The following is a 15386-nucleotide window of genomic DNA, read 5'->3' as shown; positions in this document are numbered from 1 at the left end:
TTGATCATGCACAGTGCCTATAAATGACCATTATGGAGTGTATCGCAAAAATGATTACTGATGAACCACGCATCTAGATGAACAATTGGGAGTGCAGAGCAAAAAACCTTGCTCATATACCATGCATCTAGATGACACTTACCAAGTGTAGTGCAAAAAAGCCTTGTTCATGAACTCCGCATCTACTGTAGCTGACCATAACGGAGTGTAATGCAAAAAGCCTTGCTCATACACCGTGCATCTAGATGACCATTACAGAGTGTAGTGTATAAAGCCTTGCTCATACACTACTTATCTAGATGCCAATTGCAGAGTGTAATACACAAAGCATTCCTCATGCACTGCACATTAGTCAAGTCTAGATTACCATTACAGATTGTAGTGCCAAAAGCCTTGCTCCGGGCACCCAGCATCTACTATAGATGACCACTGCGGAGTAGCACAAAAAGTCTTTATCATGCACCACGCATCTACTATAGCTTAACATTATGGATTGTAGTGCCAATAGCCTTGCTCATATACAATGCATCTATATGCCCATTGTAGGATATAATACAAAAAGCCATGCTCATGTACCATGCATCTAGATGACATTTGCGGAGTGTTGTGCAAAAATCCTTACTCATACACCATGCATCTAGATGACCAATATGTATTGTAGTGCAAAAATAATTGCTCATACGCCACACATCTAGATGACCAATGTGGAGTGTAGTGCAAAAATCCTTGCTCATACTCCACATATCTAGATGACAATTATGGAGTACTGTATAATATGTATTTAAATCCTTAATAAGTTTTTGAAGTAACACATACTACTCTACCTTTACAGAATGAAATAAATATTTATGCAATATTGCAACTATCTAACTGTTTAATTAAAAATACAATAATCATTGAAAAACTGTTGTATTGTAACAACATACATCAAACGGGTGTGGTATAGGGGTCCGACAGTCGGGATCCCAACAGTCATGAGCCCGACGTCGGGATCCCGGCTGGCCGGACCCAGACAGAATGGCGAGCACAACAAAGCCCCTTGCGGGCACTGTGGCTCGCTGCGCGAGCCACCTATTCTATTCTCCCTCTATGGGGGTCGTGGACCCCCACGAGGGAAAATAGGCGACGGCCGTCGGGAACCCGGCTGTCGGAGTTTTGACAGTCAGTATCCCGACGTCGGGTGAATGCCTGTCGGGATCCCGACTGTCGGGACCCCGTCCGGCACCCACATCAAACACCTCCTCTGCAGTCTGCAATCAAACAGATCCATTAAAACAGTGACATAGCGCAAGCTCCCAGCAAGCAACTCAGTGCTTCTCTCTGCAAACTTAATTACAGAGTCATACAGCAATATACAAATGGCACGCAATGATATTGAAACAAGTAATAACATTTTAATAGAGCTCATGCTGTGGTACATGTTATGGGAAAGTCTGGGCCCCCTGGACTAGATGGATAACATAACAGTCATACTGCAGGCACATGATTGTTGTGTCTTTGGCCGGATTTAGAGATGCACACGGATGCATTCGCAGCTGCAATTTCCGGACTAAGGGGAACATGCTAATGACTTTGCTGATGTCTTGTGCAAAGAAATTCTCATCTCCGGTGTCTCGCATATACACAGATGCACATAAGTAGGCACATCGGTGCACCATGGAACATCTGAAATAGTCTATGCAGTCTCAGAATGTGCCAGGCCCTCTCGATCTACATTTGCAGAGGAACGCTAAGGCACACCTAGAAAACAATCCCTTCACTCCCTGCATTTTTCTTGCCAATCCCATTACCAACCCCGAGTGCTGGCTACCTGTCACTCACTGGGTGCAGCATGCATTGCAAGAAGTTTATGATGCTTGCTGCCAGTCTCCGTATGCATACCAGTGTTTAGTAATGCCATTAGCATGAAGAAATTGGCAAATGACAGCTCTTGCAGTCATAGGACTTCCGGGTTTCTGACCTTGAGTCTTATCTGCGCATGCGTCGAGTGACGTGCACGCCGCCAGGGATGCTGGTAGGCATCCATGTGGATCCCTCACAGCATAAAACTGCAAAAGGGTGTGTGTCTTTAAATGTATTGTAGCACACCATATACCCCTTTTACACATCATGCAACACAATAGTAGGCCCCTTATACTGCATGCCAGCCTTTAAAAATGGCGCAGATTGCAGCCCCATGCAGTCACGGTGACTCACCCATCCTTGGCGGTGGCGCAGCGGCTCTAGTGACAAGGGCGGTGGGCAGCTCGGCCCTGCTGCATGTGTGTCCTATGGTGGTTGTGTGCACGTGGCATAGTCCTGTGGCTTTTCGCGCATGTGCCGGACCGTGCCTGGCGCCTTCTATACACGAGAGTCAGCTACACAGGATTACTCCACGCGCACACACAGCCACCATCGGACACAAATACAACTGCGCTGAGCGGCAGGCCAGTCAGGAGCTGTTTGTGGGTCCGTACCTGTTCTAGAAAGACACCTCTCCACAGCAGTTTGTAATTTTATGCCCCAAAATAGTGCCCCAATTTATGTTATGACCCATAGTATTGCTCTAGTTCACTTTGTGGGTTATTCTGGTTGATTCGCAAGGCTGCAAATGCCCGGCCGCCCAGCCCCCCCCCCCCTCGCATCGCGGATTCGCCCGTACAGGCTGCGAATGGATGTTTAGCATAAACATCCATTCGCATGCCTGGGGGAACACCCACATCTTATGATGGTCGCCGACTTTCAAGTAACTTACATATGCGTGCACGCTGTATCGGATATGGGCAGGCAGCAGACATCTGATGATGTCAGCTGCCTGCCCCCCACACCTGAGCCACGGCATAATTACCATGAGAACACCCATGAAACTCTGAGCGTTCCCATGTGGTAATGGAGCTGCCCGGTGCCCCCCGCCCTTCCCTGCCCTGCCTTCCCTCCATGCCGAAAGTTCGCACCCTGCGTCTGCACATGTGCAGAAATGCACCTGCGCATGCACAGACGCACAACATCGGTCCTCCGTGCGAGTGCACGGAGGACCCAACGGATCAGAATAAGGGCCTTTTATTTATAACTTTGTTGGCAAAAGTTTGTAAGGGCACCTATGTACCATTGAATCATATTAAATGTATATAACACATGTAACTGTGGCAGGAAAGATCGGCACCTCTCAGCCCCAGGACCCCTTCACCTATGGTAGCTATGCCCTTGTATATAACACATGTAACTGTAGCCGAGAATGTGGCGCTTCTTAGTTCGGGGCCCCATATCAGTTGCACCCCTGCCCTTATGTAACTACACACTTGTATATAACAACTGTGACAGGGAAGGTGGCCCCTCTTGGCTCTAGGCCCCATAGCAGCTGCACTTCCTGCACCTAGGGTAGCCACGCCCTTGCCCAACATCACACACTATTATTTGCCTTAATAGACAACATTATTTATCAAATGTATCCAATCTTTACAATATTATATACTGTTATGCAAATGCTGCTCCCACTGAACACACTGCTAGAATGCCAAGTCAATGTTTGTCGTGGCAATTGATAGAAAACATCCTGTCACCACTGATGAGTGTTGGTAACCAAACAAGTTGCTATTTTAGGTACTATTGACACAAGCCCAATGGATGGAAACATTTGCAGAATATACTGTACATTTGCTTTATTCTACCGGCAGCTGCAGTGTGCAATCTCTCCCTTTATATGGCTGAAGATGGCTCCAAGAACTAGATATGTTGTTTGGTATGTTACTGTGAAATACTGTACATTCCATTTCTACAATGCACTGGAAGCCTTTAAAACCTCTATGTGGAAATCCAGCTGTTTATTAGTGTAGATTCAGCACATTGGTTAAATTAGTAATTACAGGGTTGCCTACCCTCCCAGAATGGCCGGGATGCTCCTAAAAAACCGGGACCCCCTCCCGGCCCCCCGGAAAGGTGGGCAACCCTCCCGGATACCACTGCATATACACCCCCCCTTCCCCACAACTCCCCTGCGGCAGCATTAAATTACCACAATTTGTGGCTTTTCGGGGGAGGGGGCATGGCTAAATATGGAAATCGCATCATTTTAGCTCCGCCCCCTCATCGAAGACCCAATATTTGTGTGGCGGGGCTTGATGATGTCTACATCAAGCTCCTCCCCCAGAAGTGCTGCTGACTCCAGGGTTCTCCCAGATAGGAGACTTAAAAATTAGGCAAGTATGAGTAATTAGAGCAAAGACCCATGTAGAGTCACATGTAACATCAGCATCAATGATCATTAATATTGTGATTCTTCATATATGTTTCATGTGACTATACACTAATATATGGGGCTCTGTATTTCTGTAGAGAAAAATGATGACTTTTCATATCACCAAAATATACCCTCACTAACAATGGAATTGTCCTGCAAATGTTAGTGCATGAAAGATCTACTTATGCTCCTGTATAGCATAAGTATCAGGAGCATAAGTAGATCAGAGCACTAAAACTGCCCATAGAAGGTCCGTTCCCGGACCGTCCGTTCTGTACTATGAGATGCGCGCTCCCGCGCATCTCATCGTACGGTACAAAAAGTATGTGCTGCACTTACTTTTTGTACTAGCTGTTCATCACATCGCATCGCATTGCATGCACACTGCATGCACAAGGCATGCGATGCGATGTGTACTATTTAAGTCCCAAACGGATCCGTTAAACGGACCGTGTATGGGCACCTTTACTCGACATCTTGGTGCCTGTGTCGGAAAGGAATTAGTGCCCACCCCCCATATATTAAATAGGGACAGCACAATCAACAGACATGTGGCAATAAAAAAAAGAGATGTAGCATCATCACACACAGTCCGCTTTATTGCACACAGTAGTAGTGTCCCTTATACACATATTACCACACAGTAGTAGTGTCCCTTATGCACATATTACCACACAGTAGTAGTGTCCCTTATACACATATTACCACACAGTAGTAGTGTCCCTTATACACATATTACCACACAGCAGTAGTGTCCATTATACATAGCATGCCACTCAGTAGTAGTTATGTGATGCGATTCTCCAAAATGTCATTGTACTGTATGCTGTAACATTAAGCTTTCTCTGGAAATAAGAGGCCTAGGCCAAACCATGAAAAACAGCCCAAGATGTTACGACTGGGCTGAGTTCATTTTAGGGATAGCAGACAGTATTATCTCATCTGCCCAGATGCAGTAGTGGTTTTATTACTGATGCCCTTTGTGGATGCTGTGTGTTCACATGTTTTTGTACACTAACTGCCCCTGAGGGCTATTCTCATGCCATAGCTTGATTGTTCTCTGCTGCTCTAAATCTAGCCTTCATCTGGAGATCAATATTAGTTATTGTATTTCACACCAGTTATCCTATACTTCCATAGTGCTGTTACCCAGGCTAATTATTGCCTTTGTGCCCTGACCCTGCTTAATGCCTGCTGTGTGAGTAACACAACTTTACTAATGGTCCGCTTCCTGAGCCAACCGCTGCCTGTGTTCCCAACTTCTGTACACCTTCTTTGTTCATTGATTAAAATTATATGAAGCATTTTTATATTTTGTATATAATTTTGGCTGTATCTACATAAAACAATGGTATTCTTCAGTGTTTCCCAGTCAAACAGTGCAATATACTTTGGTATGCAGATATAGGGGCCAATTCTGGTTAACTCGCAGTAAACCGAAATCCGCCACTGCTCCGATGGTCAGGGTCTGTGCATGCGCATTTCTGCACAGGTGCAAACCCTGACTGTGAGCGACCGCGCCAATTTGCAATGTCGCTGGGCCGTTCGCATGGAACGATGTGGGCCGGAGGCTTGTGGCAGCAGGCTCGGGTGTTGACCATGGGAATGCCAAGCGTTTCATGTATATCCCCATGAAAGTTCTGGGTGTTCCCATGGGATTGCAGGTGGGACGGGGTGTGTCTTTTTCCCGCTGCCCGCAAATAAAAGTCAGTCTCCACTGACATATTTGAGAAGGCAGGGGAAATCAATCGATGATCGCCGACCATCAAATGATTTCTCCTGCAGCGGGCACATGCAAGGGGATGTGTCTTCGTGACACATCACCTCTCATGGTTGCGAGGGGAAACAGCAGTGAGGGAGGGGCGGGGTGTGCATTCGTCGGGGTGGCAGGGTGGAGTTTCAAGTCAACCAGAATAACCTCCATATTTGCAATTATGTACAAAATATAGGCATGCCACATATCATTGTATGCATCTGCATATCAAACCGGTTACACTGTTTGGCTGAAAAACATTGTAGCATAACATTTGTTATGTACAGTAGATACAGTTGCAATTCTATTTAGAATATAGGCATGCTCTATATCATAGAATCAGAAGCTGCTTGTGCGGCTGATCCACATAGTTAAGTGAATATGATGCATTTGATGGGAAAAAGTAAAAAAAAATACATGTAAAGTACATGAGCCACTATTTTTAAAATGTTTATTTGTTGCAAACAGGATCTAATTGATTAACAACATTGCTGAATACAACAACTACTACTAATACTAATAATAAAAACCTATATTTATAGCCAAGCTGTTTTATGTGAGATTTTATAACTCGGCTCCCATTTCATCCCTGCCTGCAACTGTTACACTATACGGCGCATTCCAGTTTGTCTTCGAAAATCGAATTCTTCTTGCTCTAAAAATACCATGAGAAGTTGGATCCACTTTGCATTTGGAGTGTTTAAGTCACACGCCATTACACTGGCTGACTTTTCTACTGGCTGCTAAAATCATCTCTCATTACTGAGACATTGAGGGGGGAAAAGGGGATAATGGATTTAGTGGTGTTCAGAAAGTGCAGAGTCATTTTGAATTGAGAATGGGGGATGTCCATGTGGCTGAGAAGCCAGGACTATGGAATAGGAGCCAAGAGTCTCCAAATTGTCTGAGAGAAACCAACCAGTGAGCAGCACTCACTGTATGCATGAATGATTGTATGCTCCTGTTAGCAATGGATGTGGCTGAAATGGGAAAATCACTAATTAGAAGGTTGTCCATATTTTGACCACATAGTGGTATATTCAATTAAAGTCGGATCCATTCCGACATGTATTTGTTGGAATGGATCCGACATGTTTTATTCAATGAAGCCAAATCTGGCCGTAGGATTTGGCTGCTACTGCTGCTGCCCACCCAGACAGCATCGGGACTGGGAGGAGGGACGGCGGCCGTGGGCGCTAAGTGAGCAGTTGCTGCTGCACACCCGGCGCCAGCCTCCCTGCCTCATCTCCTCAATCCAACTTTTTTTCAAGTCTGATTGAGATTAGCGGAAATGGGGCCAAAACCTGTCAGATTTGGCTGCGATTCCGCCAAAAGCACGTGGACCCGCGGCTATTCCGCTAACCCACATAGGTTTCCATCAGCTCCGAGCATTCCGACCTGTCAGAAAAAAAACAGCCCTTATTGAATATGTCGGAACCCCTTCCGACCGAAATCAGTCAGAAACTGACGTCTTTCCGACAAGACGGCAGTTTCAACTGTAATTGAATATACCCCATAGTGTATTTTACGCTCTGATTTCCGCCTTTGGCAGGTCAAGTACTTCTGGGATCTGCACCAAATATGGGGGTATATATAAAATCATATTAGAGCAGCTTCCAATGAAAGCAACAATATATAATTTAAGGCACTCACAAATTAAAGTATAAATGAACAATAGGTTCTTTCATTTTGCTAATGTTGTGCATTTTGATTAATATATCGGTGTAATAATAAACATGGCCTATGAATAAAATTGTCTACTTTTATATAGCAAATGCAATGTATTTGAATCCATTAGTGATGATTGCATAATTATTATTTTAGATAATACATTTTCACTGGTTTTCAAAGTATCATGTTTGCATTTGCATTACCAGCTTGTATCTCCTCAAAATGAGGTAACAGCAGCACTGACACAGTATGCCCTCAAGGCATTTCTCCACATCAGAGGAATCCATCCCGATGATGCTTTGAGTGGCTCGCTGTACAGACCATAGTGTGCCTGCCTGAGGTGCCCAAAGGACACTGCAGATGGCACTGCAGCAGTAATACTGGCTTCAGGGTACCTATCAGGAACCCCGCTAGCCAAAAAGCAGGGCAAGGGTTCTTTGTTGTGGCACCACACGCCTACATGCAATTATGGCCAGAAGGATGAAGGAACAATATACAAACTCTACACATAGCATGACTTACTGCTAAAGGCAGGAATGCCAACCCCTGTGACATTAATTGTTTTTCTTTATCTGGATGTCTTTTTAAAATCTAATATACAGTTTAATATGCACATTTACAATATGAAAAATATAAATGTTACTTAAGATATGGGAAAATGCTACACTGTTCTTTTAATAATTGAGATTTTTGTTTGTTTTGCTTTGCAGAGTGTCGGACAAACTGAACCTGAAGCAGATGCAACAGAACATATTAGAGATCAACAGCACGGATTCCAATGTTGTATATTCAGAGAATGGTTCTTTGCTATCCCTTAGTGAGCTTGACTCTGCCTTTTCTCAATTTAGGAAACAATTGGTGAATGTTACTCTGCAATTTGGAGGAAGCAAACCATTTCTTGTAGACCTTCCAAAAACTCCTCGAAGACATATACTGCTGATGGCCACTACACGCACAGGCTCGTCTTTTGTGGGCGAATTCTTTAACCAGCAGGGAAATATCTTCTATTTGTTTGAACCCCTTTGGCACATTGAAAGAATGGTGTCATTTGAATCTATTGGGGCCAATGCAGTCGGTTCAGCAATTGTTTACAGAGATGTTCTTCAGCAACTTCTACTTTGTGACCTTTACATCTTGGAACACTTTATTAACCCACCTCCTGAAAACCACCTTACAAGGTTCATGTTCCGTAGGGGCTCCAGCAAGTCCTTATGTGAAGATCCAGTGTGCACACCCTTTGTGAAAAAAGCATTTGAGAAATATCACTGTAAAAATCGCCGCTGCGGTCCTCTCAACATGACACTGGCAAAGGAGGCATGCTCGAAAAAAGAGCACGTAGCTGTTAAAGCAGTACGTATCAGACAGTTGGAGTTCCTTCGTACTCTAGTAGAAGACCCACGTCTTGACATGAGAATCATACAGCTAGTGCGCGACCCGCGAGCTGTTCTTGCTTCTCGCATGGTAGCATTCTCTGGAAAATATGAATCCTGGAAAAAATGGGCTTTGGAGGGAGCGGCTCCCATACATGAAGATGAGGTCCAAAAATTGAGGGGTAACTGTGAGAGCATCCGTATGTCTGCAGAGTTGGGCTTGAGACAACCAGATTGGCTTCGAGGACGTTACATGCTGATACGATATGAAGACATTGCTAGATTCCCTCTTCAAAAGGCCAAAGAAATGTACAGGTTTGCTGGGATATCCCTTACACCACACGTAGAGGAGTGGATTACCAAGAACACTCAAGCTTCCCAAGACAGCAACGGCATCTACTCTACACAAAAGAACTCCTCGGAACAGTTTGAGAAGTGGCGATTCAGCATACCCTTCAAATTAGCCCAGGTAGTTCAGGATGTCTGTGAACCAGCCATGAAGCTTTTTGGCTACAAGTTGGCAAGTGATATAGAGACGCTTACAAATCGATCCATCAGTTTGCTAGAAGAAAGAGTTAATTTTTGGGTGACGTAGTGTTCTGCTATTTATATTATTTATATGTTTTGGGGAAAACTGCCATTAAACTTAGTGCTTTAAAGAAAAAGAGGCAGATGGGAGGGGGCCTTTCTGCGCCTGCTGAGCCGCATTGCGCCATCGTTAAAGCCTGTGTGCATTTGGAAGTGAATTGCTTCCTAAATTAGGAAGTTTTTTTCTTTTTTAATGCCATATAAAAGGAAGATGGTGAAGGCTGATAAAGTGGATGATGCCTGCTGATGTACAGAAACTGCCTACTTATCCAGGCGCTAATGAAATCCTTGCCTGGGAGAAGCCAGTGTCTATTACTCCCAACAACACAGGCTGTTTTCTGAAGTTGATAAAGGATTTTATGCACTAATATAAATACACCCAAAGAGTTCTAGGACTCTGCAAACTTACGTAGCAAATCAGTTATGAAATCAAATGTCCATAGCATCAAAGCTTTACCATTTTTTTTATACAAACACCATTTCCTTCGAAAAAGAAATAGATTTTGGATTGTATTGGTTTCTTGTATACAAAAACAGATGTCTAATTAATTGGAAAATATTTGTGCCTCTCAGGAAACAGATGTTTTCTGTAGGACAGTCTGGATGTGGGATATACGTTTAAATGCAGTGCATTTGAAAGAGAAACAGCTTGTGCACTCAGAGCTTTGCTGCACTTGAAAATGAAAAACAAATGAGTTGCAATATCCCCCAGCCTAAATACGCAAGCACTGAATCTTTTTTCAGTTTCACACTCTGCTTTCCAGCATTTTAATGTGTCCTGTTCTTACAATGCGTCAACACAAACACCTAGCTGAGGATGAGCATGTGACAATTTAGCAGAAGCCAGTCTCTTCTTTTTTTGTCTTCCCATGGCTGTGAGCTGGCACCACCTGTATCCCAATCTGGTTTGTTCTAACACTCCAGACGATGTATGCAGACTTCTCACCTGTCTTCTGGCTCAGTGAGGTCTGGAATGAGATAATGAATGCTTATCAGTAGGGCTACTTAGGGCACAGAGGCATAGTAGAGGGCAGCTGGACTTGTCCAAACATTTATAATTAGTTCAAGCATTAGAGTCAGTATGAGCAGCTTTTGTTAGCCGGGTTTAGGTTTTATCACTGGTGCACAACAGAATACAACAGAGTAGGCCAACTCACAGAGCAGCCACAACAAAACAGGCACTGGCGATGGATACCGGAAAGGGTCCATAATCAGAAACTATTTTACTTTCAACTCAATAATCTTACGCTCCCCGTGTGATATAGTATGTTGCACCATGTACCCTTCATTACTTCACCAGTGATTATCAACTAATAACTATTTGCCTACATGCCCTCCAACATGACCCCTTCTGTCAGCTACAACATGTTTTGATCATGGACTTCCAACATAATGTATACTTGTAGTCACCTTTGTGGAGACCCCTTTCCCATGATTTCCTCTTTTCAGAACCGGTGGCTTTCATCGTAAATGAACCCTTTGAGTGCCAAAATCTCTGAGAGATGTGCAAAATATCCGCTAAAAATACCAGCAAAGCTCACACGTGTTCTGTAGATTCAAATAAAATATGTTGTTTAAAAAAAAAAAAAAAAATATTATATTTCCTATATAAGGTAAAAATTACAGGTCATTATGATGAATACAAATTTTGCATGACAATTTTCACAATAATTTTGACAAATTCACTTGGCACTCAAAGGAGAGGGAAGTCAGGGAGCCGAGGATGTTGTATCTAACAGGGACCAAGTTGGAAGGGCTGCTGGAAATCTCCATAATTCAGAGCCCTCCAACATGATCTCTTCTATCAGGTACAAAGCTATCTGCTTTTGAACTTCCCCATTAATGTATGATTGCCGACACCTGATTGATGAGATAGATGTTTTTACAAAGGTGACGGCAATCATATATTGTATCCGAAGCCCAGAAGCAGAGCATTTTCTACCTGTTGGAAGGAGGGCGTGTTGAAGGTTCTGTAATTCTGGTATAAATGTAGAATCAAACTGTTTTATTTTAGGCATTGTTTGACCTGTGGTTATACCTGAACCTGTCTGTAGAATAAGGATCTAAAGACATTTCATATTTATACAAAGGACATTCATGTGACAGTTGAATATGTTGGTTAAAAGTGCACATCCCCTATGTCTATTCACTAGAACAAGACAATTTTTTAAAGGTCGGGGCTAGCATTGTATTGTATGAAGTTTCTGACTTATAACAACTTGGGCCTCTATCATTATCCCCATGTTCAGGATCTAACTCAGCACCTTGCACCGGCTGTGGTGGTGGCCTATACAGGAGGAGGTGGCGGGGGGCGTATACAATGTGCATCATAGGGAAGCTCCGTGATGTGGTTATGCCCTTTCTGCACTTAAGTCCTGTAGCGCTGAGAGGGCGTCACTGTGGATGATGTGGGGGAGGAACTTCGACAAATAGGAACTGTGTGGGCGTCTGGAATCTCTGTGACAGGGAGGCGTATCGGTGTTATGAAACAGGCTATACGCAAATAGGATAAGCGGCTTAATGCAGACCAGCACATTCAATTTAGCAATTTCAGATTTATTCATGAACCAACAGAGGTTAAGTGGTTAAAAAAGCCATATCGGGCAGCAGCTGAGGCCAGCATTATCATGCGAACAGCAATTATTACCCTAAATGTGTGTGTATATATGTATGTATGTATATATAGATATATATAGTATGTGTGTGTGTGTATGTTCTTGCATTGGGCATGCTATGACATTCCCCCCACAGTATTTACAAAGTAATAATTCAGGGTAATAAAATACAACTTAGACCAGTTTCGGGGCACATAGTACATAATCCGCAACTTTACAGCATTGATACAGCTATTCTGATAAATTGACTCAGATAAATGACCCTTTATGTTATTTCCCAGAAAGTTTTATTGCAGTCATTCCTGGCAGTCAGCAGGATCTTGATTGAGAGAGAGACCTGTATATACTGTACATTGCCGGCTCAGGTTCACACTTCGCTAAATGCCATAAATTACCAGCAAGATGGGCTTCTATGTTTGGCTGCATATGGCACCATAATGCCCTCTGTGTATTCCTTACAGGAAAAATTCCCTTTAGACCTCTATGGCTCTGAATGGCGTAGTACAGCATGAGATTGTTCCTGTGAATTAGCAAGCGTCAAGGTGCAAATCTGATATATTTATTCATTTATAAGAGCCTCAATATCATACTTTTAAAGTTCCCTAACATAGGTGTTTCACTCTGTGCTTTTAATTAATGCTGTGTCCTCAGGAAACCCAGAGAAGCAGGCACAGCAATTTTACATTTCTCCTTGACTTGGAAAGCTTACACTTTCATTTATCCTGCAGTAATGGATGGAGTCTCTGGAGTACTGTAGCAGTTGTACTGTAAAGGCCCCCAGCCATTAGTGCGATATGGCCACTTTTCATCCATCTCCGAGTTTCTGGAATGAGGGATCGAATGAAAAGTGGCCATATTGCATGCATTTTCCTCCGACTTCGATCTGAGGCATATTCCAATGCTCCTCGGATTGGAGTTGCGACTGGGATTGCATATGATACATCATATGCAAAAGGAGAGCATGGGGGCTGCCGGGTGAGTTGGCGGGTGTCACATGTGATACCTTGTGCTAGTGAATGGGGCCTTAAGCCCTCCAGACATTAGTTTGAAGACTCTATTAAGTCTAACTGTAAGAAAAGTGCAGTGCTGGTACACAGAAAACCATGGTAGACAGACATAACATGACAGAATACTATTGGTCTATTATGATATTTCCGGCAAACTAAAACCGCTTTCCCACTGCCATAAAAATCATGGGGTTTTGCACATGAACGTGCACCTACACAGTTTTATTGTCAATGGAAATGGTGACAAGGTAAAAATCCTTGGCAAAGTGACCCTAGATTTTTACCTGGGACACAAGCAGGGTTTTAGAAGGTCTTTCCTGGGTAACGAGCTGTGGAATTTTTGGCAGGGGAGATTGGCCATTGCACAGCCGCCTCCGACTGCCCACCAATGCCTGCTGGCCACCATTCCCTGCTGGTCCCCACTGATGCCCATCTGCCAATGCCTGTTAGCCGCCATTCCCTGCTGGTCCCACCAATGCCTGACGCATGCCCGACGGTTTCTGCCGATGCCTGCAAGTCCTGCCCCACTGCCCTGCTTTTCCGGGTTTTCTCTTTTAAAGAAATACAGTGCAGTGGAAGCAGGGACCCCAGAGTGAGGACCTGACAAAATCCTAGGTCAAACATCCCAGGTTTGACCAGTGATTTTTTTGAAAAAGTGTTATACGTGAATCTGAGTTACGGATTTGTAAAATTATTTTGAACACAAAATACCTTTTATATACTGATTTGGCATTACTATTTACAGTAGTATAGTCAGATTAATGTAATGTGTATTACAGGAAATCATTGCTGTTTACACTATTACGTTAAATAAGCGCATTTGTTTATTATAGGAATAACAGAAATACAGCACATATAGATCCTACATTTGTTCTTACATCAAATCCCTTTAGCTGGTCAGTTGTGAAGAAATGTTTGCTGTAAATGTAAGGGTTCATTCAGGCATATGCTCTGGGCAAATGGGTGAAACTAAAATGCACCTCAGGCGCACAGAAGAGATGTGTTATTAGCACGTGTTCTATGCACTTTTGATACACTGCACTTTTCACAATACAGGATATTGGTAGTGCAGATTGATGCATGAGAAATAGCTTGTGTTGCATTTGAGAAGTATCATTATCATTTTTAAAAAGCTATGGTGGGAATTATATCATTAGAAGCGATCCATACAATTTCCAGGCTTTAGTTAGTGGATGAAAAGTGCATTGACAGTGCATGAGTGTGAACTAGCCTTCAGCCATTTTCTTTGAATGTGCACTTTTAACCAACAATTCACTAATGAGACTATAACTTGTCATATGTACTCATCAACAAATTGACAACTTGCACTAATTTTATCCAGGTCACGCATTTCATTAGTCAATATAATTTTCTTATGTCTTGATAAATAATGATACCTCCATAAAATTAAAGAAGATTAATTGTTGCTTTGTTTCTATTAGAAATCGTTATTTTTTTTTATTCAGATTTGTTCAATTTCTTATTGGAGCATCCAATGTTTGTTTTTTATATTTTTATTTTGTCTAAGATTTGTTGCTAGAGAGCAAACTGATGTCACAGTTTCCAAGTAATTTTATTTATTTATTTTATTAAAAGAGGGGGAGAAACAAGATATTTTATTTTGCAAGAATTTTGAGCTATACCAAAAATTACAAAAATATTAATAAAAAAATGAAATAAATGTGAGTTGCTGATTTGGAATTGTCTCTTTTCTTTAACCCTGACTACATGCCTTCTCCCAAACACATTTTCAATTTTTTTTATTTTGTTGTTGCTTTTGTACATTCTCGATTTTCAGGGGTAAAACAAGCGTATCTGTCCAATTTGGAGGACGGATCGATCACTCTTAGGAAAAAGTGACATTGGGGATAATTCAGTAAGCCATGCAGTTGTTTGAAAATCGTTGATTTTCGCACAACTGGGTATGTGTGCCCACCACTGCGAGCATGGGCGAAGGCTCACACAGTGGTCCTGGAATGATGCACCCACAGTCTGAGTGGGGCAGTGACACTGTGTTGGGTGGGAATGATCTAGACAATGCAGCTGTGTCCAGAACATTTTCAGGTATGTGGGAGAAAGCAGTTGCAGTTTTGCTGTTTTTGCAGAACTGAAGCTGAATTACCCCCGTAGTGCACTTTTTTGATTTTAATGTCATAGCAGATTATG

At 42.9% G+C, this 15386-nt stretch overlaps 1 protein-coding gene across 1 annotated transcript in view; it reads left to right on the top strand.

The window, feature by feature from the left end:
- Positions 1–14907, top strand: part of CHST3 (carbohydrate sulfotransferase 3) — an 89807-nt gene extending 74900 nt beyond the window's left edge. The window contains exon 4 of the mRNA XM_083148599.1: positions 8351–14907. Within this exon, the coding sequence (XP_083004725.1) occupies positions 8351–9605 (1255 nt within the window). The 3' untranslated portion in view covers positions 9606–14907. The remainder of the gene's footprint in view (positions 1–8350) is intronic.
- Positions 14908–15386: the final 479 nt, after the last annotated feature.

Source organism: Crinia signifera, chromosome 6, assembly GCF_055691185.1.
Source record: "Crinia signifera chromosome 6, ASM5569118v1, whole genome shotgun sequence".
Lineage (NCBI taxonomy): Eukaryota > Metazoa > Chordata > Amphibia > Anura > Myobatrachidae > Crinia > Crinia signifera.
Note: the sequence above shows the minus strand (reverse complement) of the source record. Positions and strands in the feature narration are given on the sequence as shown.